The sequence below is a fragment of the Augochlora pura genome, chromosome 9 (assembly GCF_028453695.1).
Source record: "Augochlora pura isolate Apur16 chromosome 9, APUR_v2.2.1, whole genome shotgun sequence".
NCBI classification, from domain to species: Eukaryota; Metazoa; Arthropoda; class Insecta; order Hymenoptera; family Halictidae; genus Augochlora; species Augochlora pura.
Genome location: NC_135780.1, coordinates 10560908 through 10574178, shown reverse-complemented (window position 1 = coordinate 10574178; position 13271 = coordinate 10560908). Strand labels below are relative to the sequence as shown.

Here is a 13271-nt window from a genome sequence, read left to right as displayed (position 1 = left end):
TCTAATTGAGATAAGATCTATCGAAATAATTATCGATAAAATTGTAATAATTTGACGTGTCAGAAAGCGGAATTGCAACGAACGCCTATAGGCGTCCTCAGTCTTAGGTGAGCACAATGGAATAAGCACCAATAGCCGTCCACAATAGTCAAAGGGTTAATGTGTTCATTGTCCCTGGAAATTGTACCAAGATTAACCCTTAGCACTCGAGTGGTGGCAATGAAAATCGTTATATCATTTCCAAAATAATTTTGACATTATTAACCCTTTGGCTACGGCAGACTTTGGCACGGCCGTAGTTTTTCGTTAGATATGCATTTCTGAGGAAGTGTATTAAAATATTTAAAATATTGAATTCTATTGCATTAAACCAATATTACTTGAAGTGAAGAATAATATTAAGATTTTTAACAATATATAACATAAATATTGCACAATATATAATTAATCAAATTTAATAATAAACGGGGTGGAAATTTGATCTTGACGCCTATTGGCGCGTACAGTACCGGGAAGCCAACATGTGTCGGACGTCAATAGACGTCAACAGTAGTCAAAGGGTTAAAGACCCTACTATTCATAAGTTTGTTGAAAACATAACAGTTTTATGATACATTAGACTCGATTTCATATTCATAAATTCTACTGAGTTATATAAAATGGAAATGCAGCTTAAAACAGCTATTTTAGATCTAGGCTTAAAATGGCCTGGAGCGCAAAGGGTTGATTTCGATTGTCGGCAGTCGATTCGCAAAGCGTTCGGTCATTTCCGCTCGAACTAAGTCGAACACGATCAGCCGAACGCGAAACTCGAAGTGCGAAGTCGCTAGCGTCCCGACGCTTGCTGCCGAGGGTGTAGTACCTACGTGCCCCCCCAGTCTGGAAAGTTTCCTAGTGCTTCGCAATTTCCATCGTTTTTCTGTCTTTCAAGTATTTTCTCTGTGCCGGCTGGCAGAAACGTCCACAGGTGTCCGTGACGTAAGAAGTATCTGCTTTTATGACCATAGCGCGATAGCAGTGGAACGATAACTTGATTAAAAAGTCTTCGAAGTTCCAAGTATGAATTACATTTTTACCGGGAACACCCGCGTTAGCGCGCGATGCAATCTCGGTTGTAGGATGAAACTGTTCCCAGCTGGAGATATTTTCAGTCGATTGGTACGCGGACTCGTATTTTCTCATTAAATTTCATGAAAATTAACGGTTTAATTATCGGAAGTGCCGGTGAATAGGCTTTTCAATAAATGAACTCTGTCGAAGAGGTGCCGAGTAATTTTCTTTCAAATAGTAATTTTCTTTCAAATAGCAATTTCAAATGAATCTTGTTAGGTTATATTAAGTAATCCGGTGGAGGGGGTTATTTTACTTTTTCTTTCGACAATTTTTTGATAAATTCTTAATTGTCGATTTTTAATTCTAGTAGGAAAACAATCGAACCTTAAACGCGGTTTACGTGTATCATCGTTGTAAGTTTATTTATTTTAACGCGGTCGCGCTAACTTTAAGATCATTTATTACCACATGGTCAAGAATTAACTATACATAAAGACTTACATTTCATATTACAATTAACCCCTCGCTGTGATATTAAGTTTATACATAAATGTCACGCTGGTCGAAATTAATTTTCATCGAACAAGCAATAATATATCATATAAATTAAAGAAGTAAAAAAATTTATTAATCATTTTTTGAAATTTAGACAAATCTAGGATAATAATATGTTTTAATTTTATTTAGAAATAAAAGGAATTAATAAATAGCATTGGTGGTTGAGAGTAGTCATACGATCGCAAAGGGTTATGTATTATATTGTTAATAATAATGTCAGCTATAAACGTTGCATAACCTCAACATTTATACAATTTCTATGATAATATATTACTAAAAGAGTACATTGAAATATTCCCATAATATCTGGAAACGTGAAAATAAAATCTAGAAACCAGTCGTTCCGACTAATGACGTACGAAAGATTTCTTCCATCCGCTTCAGAGATTCGTCAGGTTAAAAATTTACGGTACGCGAACGAACTTCCCAGGTACTCGCCGCGATCGTTAGTCAAACGTCTGGAAAGCGTTTTAATTGCCCCCGAATCCGAAGCGTTTTCCCGTCGACGTGGAATCGCGGATCGCGGGGCGAAGCCGAGACTCTCCGTCCGCCGGCAAGGGGATGATTAGATTACTTAGAACCGTCCTCCCCACCCCTTCCTCCCTTCGAGTTCAGTCGTAAAGAGGTTTATCGTTAAAGGAAAAGCGGCGCGAAAGAAATCGTTGCGTCGTCGACGTCGCGAAGCTTGACCGATCCGCGGCCGCGACCGTGGGGAACAACCGGCACCGGCGGACATTAGGAAAACTCTCGCGGGGGGTTCAATAAACTTTCGAATAAAACGGTTGAGTTATTGATCTTCTCGTTACGTCACGTCGCCTCTTTTCCACCTGGCCGGCCGGGAATAGAACGGCGGACTGCACTAGCGCGATCCGAAACCCGGCCAATGAGAAGAGCCGAATCGGGCGGCGTTACCCCTGTCTCGAATCGTCCAGGTGTCCGCACGCTTCGCTCTTGATCGACTCTAAATGTAGCTCTATTACCCTCTCTATATTTTCTCTGGTCGCAAATAATTCACGTTTGAAGAATTATTTCGGATTTTTCGATTGTAAAACCGAGTTTTCAGAGATCGAAATATATATAGATGTTCGACGATTTTTCGTAATTTTAGAAATTTATAGGAGCGTTCTGATTGGTGATTCTGTAAAGATGGCGACGCGTCTCGCAAGCGCGAGAATCCTGTGTTATGAGAAGCGTAGTGACGAGCGAGCGACAGGTGTGAATTTCGTTGTAATTGAGAATTATTTCAGATTTTTAAATTACCAAGCCAGATTTTGAAAGATCGAAGGAAGTATGAATGTTCGATAATTTTTCTTAATTTTAGAAATTTATAGGAGCGTTATGGTTGACGATTTCGTAAAGATGGCGTCGCGTCTCGCGAGCGCGTTACGAAAAGCGCAGTAACGAACGATCGCCAGGTGTGAATTTCATTATAATTCAGAAATCTTTCAAATTTATTAAATTACAAAACCGGGTTTTAGAACATCAAAAAATATATATATAAATGTACGATAAATCTTTCTTAATCTCAGAAATTTACCGAAACGTCCCGTTTAACGATTCCATAAAGATGGCGTCGCGTCTCGCGAGCGCGTCACGGGAAGCGCGTTAACGAGCAAAGGGCAGGCGTGAATTTCGTTGTGATCTGATTAATGGGCGTGCAGAACCGTTCGCGAGATTTATATTTGCTGGCAAAGGCTTTGAAGCGCACTTCGTCGCGATACGGAAAGTGGAGCGATGAAGCAGATCTTTATGAAGGGTTCGGCGGTGGCGGGAGGTGGCGCTCTTTGAGGTTGAAAATTCCGGGCTATCCATATTTCATTTCCATCGAAGTCGCGGAACGCGAGCGCGCGAAACTTTCCGCCCTTTGATTTACGACCTATTTTAGAATACTTTCGAAACGATTTGCAGCACTGCTGAACCATGTGGTATACTACCGTGCGGTATACTTATGGTATTGTGATATCTCCGGGGGACATTTGTAAGAAAGCGACATCAGCGGCTGGAATCGTTTCGGGGGATATTGAGACAAATTGAACGGAATTTGAATTTTATTTTGCCGGTTTATTTGAAGAAGTCGAGTATATTCGAGAGATATTTGTATTGATTATTTGAGATTCGTATTATTTAATTAAGAGAATAATTATTCGACTTAGAACTCCTTCTAGTCGAATATATTCGAATAATTCTCTATTTTCTACTGGAATAAATTATTTTATCTATTTATTCGACTGATAATTTATTCTTTATTCGAATAAATTATTTCATCTATTTATTCGACTGATTCTCCATTTTTTATTCATAATAAATTCCTCTGTCTATTTATTCAAATAATTCTTTATTTTCCATTCGAATGAATTATTCTGCCTATTTATTCGAACAATACTTCATTTCTTATTCGAATGAATTACTTCATCCATTTATTCGACCAATACTTAATTTCTTATTCGAATAAATTATTCAAAATACTACACTCTATTCTACAATTCAAATCGACAACTCTACCAACGGCATACAAATAAATTCTCGCCCGATCAACAAACAACTTCTTACCTCGACGAATTTTCATTCGACCGAAGTCTCATCTCTATAGAAATCGTTCTCTAAATTAATTCCTATCGGATGCAATATTTATTCGAAAATTCGTCATCCTTTATCTCCGATCGATAATCCGAACTAAATTATTACCAAGCTAAATCATCGGCCCCTAATCGCGGGGTCAATAAATCGGCAGAACGTAGAATTCTTTTATCGTGCTGGAACAGATGAACGAGATACACAACAGGTGTCCAAAGAACAGTCGACGGGCACCGCGTCGCTCTCGCCGATACTTTTATCGTCGGCATCTTCGAAAATCGATGACGCCGTCGCGTGCGTTCGCGGCGATCAATTAAAAAATAAAAAAAAAACGAAAAACGTTGAACCAACGCCGGCCCGTTAATTGTTTAAAACGGGCCGTTTGGTTCGCGACTGGATTCGCGTTATCCTAGAGTTCACGGCGTGCCGAACAGCTTGTGTTTGTGTGTGTGTGTGTGTGTGTGGCCATTGGCCTAAAGTAGTCTGCGAATCGATAATATATATATCTGCCGGGTGACCCAGTTTCTTCATTAACGGCCGGCCCGGGGTCGTTTCCCCGCGCGCGGTTTTTCTCGGCTCGTGCCGACGAACGATGATTTCGGGTCCGCGGCGGAACGGCCCGCCGTTCGTCGCCGGATCCGTCGTTTAAGCGCCGAGGATACGCTTCACCAAGTAACCGGGGAAGGCGTAGATCCCGACGGCGACCAGCAAGAGTAACAGCAGGATCAGGAGCGAGCAGAGGATGTGCCATTTGTAATAGCGGCAGACTACGTAGCGGAACGCCTTCAACGGGTTACGGAACCACGAGAACGACGTGTCCGGCCGGCTGCGAAACGAAAAGTCATGGCGTTGCCCGATTAAATGTTATAATCACGTTCCGAAATTATTTTTATACCAACAGAGTTTGGATTTAAGATTATTGATAACTATAGAACTGTCGGTATGAGTCGCGAGAATCAGTATAAAATATACATGTATAATAGATACTTTGTCACATAAAATGGAAATATAAGCCAGCAAAATTATTTCAGATCTATAGTTGAATTGGCATCGACTGCAAAGGGTTAAGCAGCGCCTTGAAGCTTTGTTAGGATCTTACGTAAAGAATTTTACCTTGACATAAATGAATACCCGCGACAATAATATTTTATTAACCCCTTGCACTATAATAACGAGATAAACTCGTGACGGAAATTCCACGGAATATTCTACTAAATATGAATATTATTAATTTCTACTATATCGAGGTATAAATAAATTCTTCTGTTATCAAAGTCTATAAATGAAAGTGCACGAAGACGATAAAAGAAACAAAAATTTGGCCCTATTATTAGAAATATTAAGGATAAAAGTCTATAAATGAAAGTACATATAGACGATAAACGAAACAAAAATTGTTTGGCCCTATTAATGAGAATATTAAGGATAAATAATTGCTAATCAACGCAGCGTGGAAATAATGATAGTGCAAAGGGTTAACTAGCTTCGCGGGAGAATCTTCGACGTCGTCGTCGTCGTCGTCGTATCGGCGACGATGCCGGATCTCGACGGATTGCTCGCCGATGCACGTTTCATTATGTAATCGCCGCCGCTATTAGGCGACGGGATTCGGCTTAATTACAACGGGGAATCAATAATCTGATCGCCTAGGCAAACACCGCGGCTATTAATTGTTCTCCTGTTGTCCGTTAAGCGGAATTCCGCAGGGACGTCGAGGAATTTTCGACGTAGACGTTTTGGAACCGCGTTTAGGCGATATGCTAAACTGTTAACCCCTTCAGGGATAAATTTTTATAGTATAATAATAGGAATGTATAGTATAATAATAGGAATTTATAGTATAATAATAGGAATTTATAGTATAATAATAGGAATTTATAGTATAATAATAGGAATTTATAATATAATAATAGGAATTCATAGTATAATAATAGAAATAATCTATTTAATTGTTTCTATTTTATTAATTATTTAATTTTATTCGATCAGGTTTTGTTAGTATTGCTGAGGGATTTTATGACGAATAGATTTTCAACTGATTCTCATTATTCTTTAGGCTTAGAATAATTATAATTATTAAAAAACTAAATACATACGTGATAGTATCCCTGAAGAGGTTAAGTTACTATTATGAGGCGTCATTAAAAAATTTGTCATCCGATATTTTAACGGATATTCTAACGTAAATCTGGTGTTAACATTATCAAATCTTTTTGTATTTAAGAAACTATTAACAGTGCAATTGTTAAACATACTGTTAAATGCACCAGGTTGTAGAAAATGGCTGTATAGCCTATAGTTTATATGTATACCTATAGTATATAGGTCAGAATAACTATTTTAGTTTTCTAGTTGAAATGATTTCGACCTCAAAGGGTTAAAAGGGTCCTACAGAACGGATTCAAATTGAGATATTACTTATTAATATCCAATTTTGCTTCTACGGAATCGAGAATTTAGAAACGAAATTTATAGAAGTGAAGATACAAAGAAATATATAAAAATATACAAAAGTGTGCAAAATATACGAAATCATGAAACGAATTTAACCCCTTGGCTACCGTGTCCGCCTATAGGCGCTTAGAAATGTTGCGTCTGTAACACTAAGGCGCCCCAACAATCGTTCAATTCCTGCCGTATAATAAGGTCAGCGCGTATCAAAGCCTGCCGCAGTCAAAGGGTTAATTCGAATCAACGTTCACCGAGGGAAAATATCCTAAATACCGTATAACGAATGAAAAAGTCAACTTTTCTATTACGAAGGGAACGACTTCGCGAATCCGATAGAGGAGTTTCGGAATTTCATTAAAAATATCGTTTCCGCTGATACAGTCCTCCGCGGAAGAAACTCGCTTCCACGTCCTACGACACAATGTTTCATAGTTTTTAATTAAGTTCCATCGTACTTCGGCGGCGGAAGTTCCTGGGGTGGATCCCTCCCTCTGCCCGCGGGTTGTTCGTCGGCTTCCTGCGCCGGTAATATTGACATTTCCAGTTCGACTTTCCCCTGAATCGATACATTACACCACGTGAGCGTGTCTCACGGAGCAACGAGACGTTGATTAATATCTCGCGCTCGCCGAGACATTAATTAACTTTTCGTGTCTGTTTTAGGTTACAGCGACTCGATCGAAAGTATGATTTCTGTAGTTTGTTAAATGTTTCGCGTTCTTTATGTATTTCACTTGTATAAATGATATCGAGATATAGTGGGGAGCAAAATTGTGTCGATATTTTTAAAATATGGTGTAACTTTATTATAATATAACTTTATTATAGTATAACTATTCTAAAACTAGGCTAAATGATTAGAATTTTTCTGTGAATTTTAGAAAGATTAGATCACTGTACGATGAGTGAAATAACTTTTCTTTTTAAATAATTTACTATTGTGTTATATTGAAGTTTTTAATATGAATATAAATTATCGAGGATTAGCAAATGCGTTTCTTAAATTATAATTAAAGGCTCTTTTCTTTTCACATTTCTGTATTCGAAGTAATAGCAAAATATACCAAAAACTATTTCAGTCATCGTACAGTGATCTAGTCCATCTAACATTAATAAAAAAATTCAAATTATTTAGGCCAGTTTTAAGAAAGTTATACCATTTTAAAAATAATGAATTTTGCTTCTCACTGTATAAATTCAGAATTTTCAATTTAAAGATTTAGAGACCATTTAATTTGTCGAATTCTTCTGACGTCATTTCGATGAAATTGACACCTTTACTCCACCCTTTATTTTCAACTAATCGGCTAATTAAAAAAAATTCAAGTTAATTATTCCAGTTTTAAAATAGTTATACCATTTGATGACTCAATTTTGCTTCTCACTGTATAATTTCAGAATTTTCAATTTAAAGATTTAGAGACCATTTAATTTGTCGGAATCTCCTGACGTAATTTCGATGAAATTGAAATCTTTACTTAACACTTTATTTTCGACTAATTTTGCAACGATTCTGAAAAGGTAATTTAAAAAAACGAACCGCCTGCACGAACTCGCCCGTGCCAACGCTCTTCTGGAACGGCCACCATGCCTTGATCCTCGTCACCTTGAACAGATCCATGGTGGGCAGCTTCGGATCGAGCAGCTTCATGGTGCAGTTTTTGGAATTCGGGCTTCCGCGCGGCATCCTCGACAGATCCATGGACAACGCTCCTAACAACAATCGATCGTCCCGATGATCCCGGGGTGATCTCGGTCACGCTCGCGCAGATCGTATCGTCGATTAGCTCTCCGCGATTCGAGCATCGCGGTCGCGTACCTAGGAAATCGTCCGGGGAGAAATGATCGCTGTCCCAAACCTGCAGCTGCAATTTGCACGGGAGCTTGTCCTCGGTCTCGCTCCTTGCCAAGACGGACATCTTCCTTCGCACGACCATGATCCGCTCGCCCTTCGAGTAGGTGACGCGGAACACGAACCTCCAGTTGAAGTTGCCCTCGCCGTTCAGGGAATTGTAATGGACGTCGGTCTTCTGGTAATCGTCGTAAAGAATCCAACTGGAACCGACCGCCGCCCTTTCAACCCTCCGCCGAACCCCCGCCAACGTTTTTATCGCGCAAGTACTTTCCGAGAACATGCTCGAATCGTCGGATGGTGTAGGCGATTTTTTTGCGAGAGCCCTTCGTGCTATGTTTGATTCGCAGTGAAACGATGGACCGCGGAGTCGACGGAGTAAAATGTTTTTAAGAGTATGTTTTTAATTTAGGATGCATTGGGATTTAATTGTTGAGTCTACTTGCATAAAGTGTTGGACGTTATTGCAATATCGTTTTGTCTAGATAATTATTCGTTTAATTTTATTCGCGAACAATATGTATTTGTGAGTAATTTGGTTAGTGAGTAATTTTATTCGTGAGCGATATTTAGTTGTTAATTATTGTATTCGTGAGCAATTTTTATTACTGAATAATTTTGCTCGCGAGCAATCTTTACTACTGAATAATTTTATTCGCAAGCAATTTTTATTACTGAATAATTTTATTCGCGAGCAATCTTTACTGCTGAATAATTTTATTGGTGAATAATTTGATTCGCGAGCAATCTTTACTACTGAATAATTTTATTGGTGAATAATTTGATTCGCGAGCAATCTTTATTTGCGAATAAATTTATTCGCGAATAATTTACTATTACCTTACTGGTGAGTCATTTATTCTAAAACTGTTTATTCACCAATAATTTATTTGCGAACGGGTTTATTTATTTCATTCACGAGTAATTGATTCGCGAGTAAAATATTATTATTCGCTTCTGCGAATAAAACTAATATATTTCAAAGCCACCATAGAGTAATTCTACACGAAAGCGAACACCCTTTGGACCACTGATTTAAATTTTGGCGATACCAAAATATTTTTGGCACTTTATAAATATTTTTGCTGTCTTTTGCGATATTTAAACGAATCTAAAAGGATTTTTCAAGCTTTAGAAATATATACTATAATTCATAGATCAGAATATCGATAATGTAATATCGTAATTCAAGATATCATCGATTCTCTAACTTGTATTATTAAAAGGGTATAGAAATCGATGGATACGTCGGTGAATTGATTCTTTGGCCATTCGTCTGGCCATTTCTCTGTGTAACTACTCCGCTGATTGCCGGCGGCGGAAGCATTGTCTGCGTTTCATCTCCCAATTATCGTTCCACATCAAATTACTAATCGAGTCAGATAATACCGCGCCATTGTTAACACATCGTTATCGGCGTTAGATGGAAATTTAAGCAGCAGAGTATCGAACGTAATCATATCGCGAAATCCCAATTGAATTCTTCGCGTGGAGCCTCGTCAAATATATTTTACGTCGTTTCATTCGCTTTTTACAGTCGGTTTACTTTTATTTCGCGAAAATGAATTATCTTTGTTTCAGTGAAAATGAATTTTTCTACCTTGCTTTTATATAACAATATTCGACGAAATTCGATCTGTTTTATGCAATCCTTTCGATGCGAACATGGAGAAATTTATTTCAAAGAGATGTGATCTAGATACCAACTTTTCTTTTCTTTTAAACAACTGAATAATTAAAAGATGAAGTGATAATAGACACGAAATATCGATAACTAAAAATAGTAATAGTAAGCACAAGATATTAATAACAAAACAATATCAGCACATACGTAAGCACATAAAAATAAGTAAGAATAATAATAAGAGTAAAATAACAATAAATATAGGCTAATACCAAGTAACAAATATTAATAAATAAATCCTTTTCTATGTTTAGTAAATGAATACTATTTCTGATAAATGCGTTAATTCATTTCCAAGCTACGAAACAGAAACTAGCGCCTCTTAAAAAACATTTAAACATACACGAAGTTACTAAAAGCAATCTCGTTGTCTTTAAGGCGGGTCGTCTATGTATCCGTGCTACGTAAGAATCATTAACGCATTAACCACTTCGGTACGGCGCGCATCGGCCACGAAATTTTGCCCACAGCCGGCACTCACCATTCGCATGCTACTTCGTGCATCGGCAGTGAATCCGTTTTGCTCTTTTACAGATCTTTGACGAGAAAAGCTTTGAAGCACTAGATATGTGTATTTCTGGACATAAACACTGCAATTGCAGAAATAAGGCAAAAGTTCTTGGCAGTCGACTATAGTCGACGCTCGGCCGTGTGCGTTCATATCACGGCCGTCGACTATAGTCGACACTCGGCTGTGCGTGTTCATCTGTGGCCGTCGACTATAGTCCACGCTCGTACCGAAGTGGTTAAAGGCGGGAGTCGTAGTACTACGATTGATCTCGACTGTAGCTTAAAGGCGGGAATCGTAGTAATACGATTTATTGGTTTTTAGTTCCTTTTTAATATTTCTTGTAGTTTCAAGAGTTTAAATAAACTTTTGTAAGACTAAATTTTTTATGATTACACAAAATAGCGCCCGCTCTAGGACGAAAAACGAGTCAAGATCCCCCGCCTTTAATGTGTTAACATGTCCGTAGCACTATAGAAGTAGAAGAAATTCTCAAAGTTGACGCTACCATCGCCTGGAAGTTAACTCGAAAGAATTTATGGTAATGGCGCGCGCTGGTTGCGCGGAGAAATGTAAAAATATGTCTGCCTTGGTGGGTGACGGGGTAATTCACGTCCGCGCGATAGAAAGCAGAGACCGCCCGGTGTCGCGAGTTTTTCCCGTGGCAAATCGCGAACGAAAACTCGTCGCGCGTGCTCGCCGCTCGGGGGGCAGATTTAAGAGGTACCATTCTACGTCCGATCGTCGTACCCGAAGGCCCCGTACCCTTTCACGTAAACGTCGGAGCACTTCTCCCCGGTAAGAAATTGGCTATCGACGAGAGGCACATCCTCGGTATTCCAAACGATCACGCGAATCTCGTATTCCTGCGGTATCGGCGGCCTGATGTCCGACGCCGGTCTCGGCGGCAGCTCGCCGAATTGAAACATGTCGATCCAAAGCTCCAGCTTGCCCTGCAAAACATCGATCGCCGATGCACTGGGAGAACCCGCTCAACGGCGGAGACTCGGCATCGAATATTTATTCGACCCGTAAAAAAAAGAACCTTGCAATTTTCCAGCCGCCCCGTCCGCGCCCCGCCTCGACCGGCCCTCCCGCGTGTATCATTCGGCTGATAAATCGATCGGAGCCCCGGCACCGCCCCCGGAAAATTGCATTTCGAGCGGCCCGATCTATTTTTGATCGAAATTCGTCTAAGGGCTATTGATTAACGATACCCTCGTGCAGCTTTGATGCCGGAACGGTTGATTCTACAACCCGAAATAGCTCCATATCGAAATCTCGTTTTAAAGGATAAACGTGCCGCGCCGCGAACATCGCCGAAACGGTGCTCCGATTCCGCCGATAAATTAACTTCCGTTCGCGTTTTCATAAGTTATAAAGGTTCCCGGAATACTTCTCCGACGGGTTGCGTTAATTTTTCCGCTGCTCGGCGGAACACGATCTCTGCGATTGACGGCGCGTCGGCCTCGGACAATCCGGCGGGATTGGCCCGCCATAGATTATTCGATTAGTTCGCGGCTGAAATCGAGCAGGAGGAGTTGTCAGAACTTTTGACGTAGCCGTTACCGACGTAGAACCAGGGGGCTTTTAGTCGAACAAACTGTTTTGACAAATTGCAAAAGGCCGGCGCGAATTAAAATATCATGCTGCTGCATGGTTTTATTTAAAATTTGATAAATGTACTTCGCGGATCGAAGCGACTTGTAGACTAGCTAAAAATTTAATTCAGATCGATCGCCAAAGATTTAAGCTCGCCATTTTTGTAGTTTATATTCGTGGGAAATAATTTGGGAAAACAACGATTTTGTCGAAGTTTTACTTGACTAATGTAACTTTATCGAGGTCTGCACAATGCTTTTTACAAAGTTTTGTTCTATTTTGTTTTATTCGTTTTAGAATTGTTATGTTATAATTTTATTATTAATTATAATTTTATTACCAATTGCAATTTTATTACCGATTATAATTTTGTTACCAATTATAATTTTATTACCAATTGCAATTTTTCCAAACAGTCTGTCTGTCGCCATCTTTAAACGAAATTCCGACGACACGTTCCCGCGTTTCCGAAGATCGCCGTGAATCGTTCGAGAGTTCTGTCACCGTCGAACAATAAGATAAAAGCGTCGCGAGCACCGTCGAAGCGGCTTCACGCGTCCCGACAAAAGGGAACGTTCCCTTCGGAAAAGCGAGGGTCCGCGAAATTATATTTCCTTTCGGGTTCCGAAACGGGCCAATCGAATTCGCGCGACCTTTCCGCCCTCTTCCGAAAGCTTTTATTCTCCCCGTACAGCGCCGTTCGCGCGCGCGAACAAAAAACATTTTGTTCCCCGAGCCCTTATTGTACGGGCACGACCGCTCGTGTTTTATATAGAACCTGTTCCAAACCGGGCTTCGCGGCGTTAAAAAGCGGCCGTCGCTCGACGTGCTCCGGGACCAGGGTGCAGCCGCAAATGGGGAAATCATGCCAATGATGAAGCACGTTCAGCGCCAGGCATTCTTCCCGGTCTGAATACAAAACCATCAATCACCGATCAAATCGAATCCCTTTACCTTTTCGAGGAGCGATAGATTAAGACAGGCGGTCC

At 39.8% G+C, this 13271-nt stretch overlaps 1 protein-coding gene across 1 annotated transcript in view; it reads right to left on the bottom strand.

Moving 5' to 3' along the window:
• Positions 1 to 4830: 4830 nt before the first annotated feature.
• Positions 4831 to 13271, bottom strand: part of LOC144475133 (otoferlin) — a 24946-nt gene continuing 16505 nt past the window's right edge. Inside the window, exons 14-19 of the mRNA XM_078190713.1 lie at positions 13061 to 13191; positions 11446 to 11633; positions 8456 to 8691; positions 8177 to 8349; positions 7092 to 7192; positions 4831 to 5011 (exon numbers count right to left, since the gene is read on the bottom strand). Coding sequence (XP_078046839.1) covers positions 4831 to 5011; positions 7092 to 7192; positions 8177 to 8349; positions 8456 to 8691; positions 11446 to 11633; positions 13061 to 13191 — 1010 coding nt within the window. The remainder of the gene's footprint in view (positions 5012 to 7091; positions 7193 to 8176; positions 8350 to 8455; positions 8692 to 11445; positions 11634 to 13060; positions 13192 to 13271) is intronic.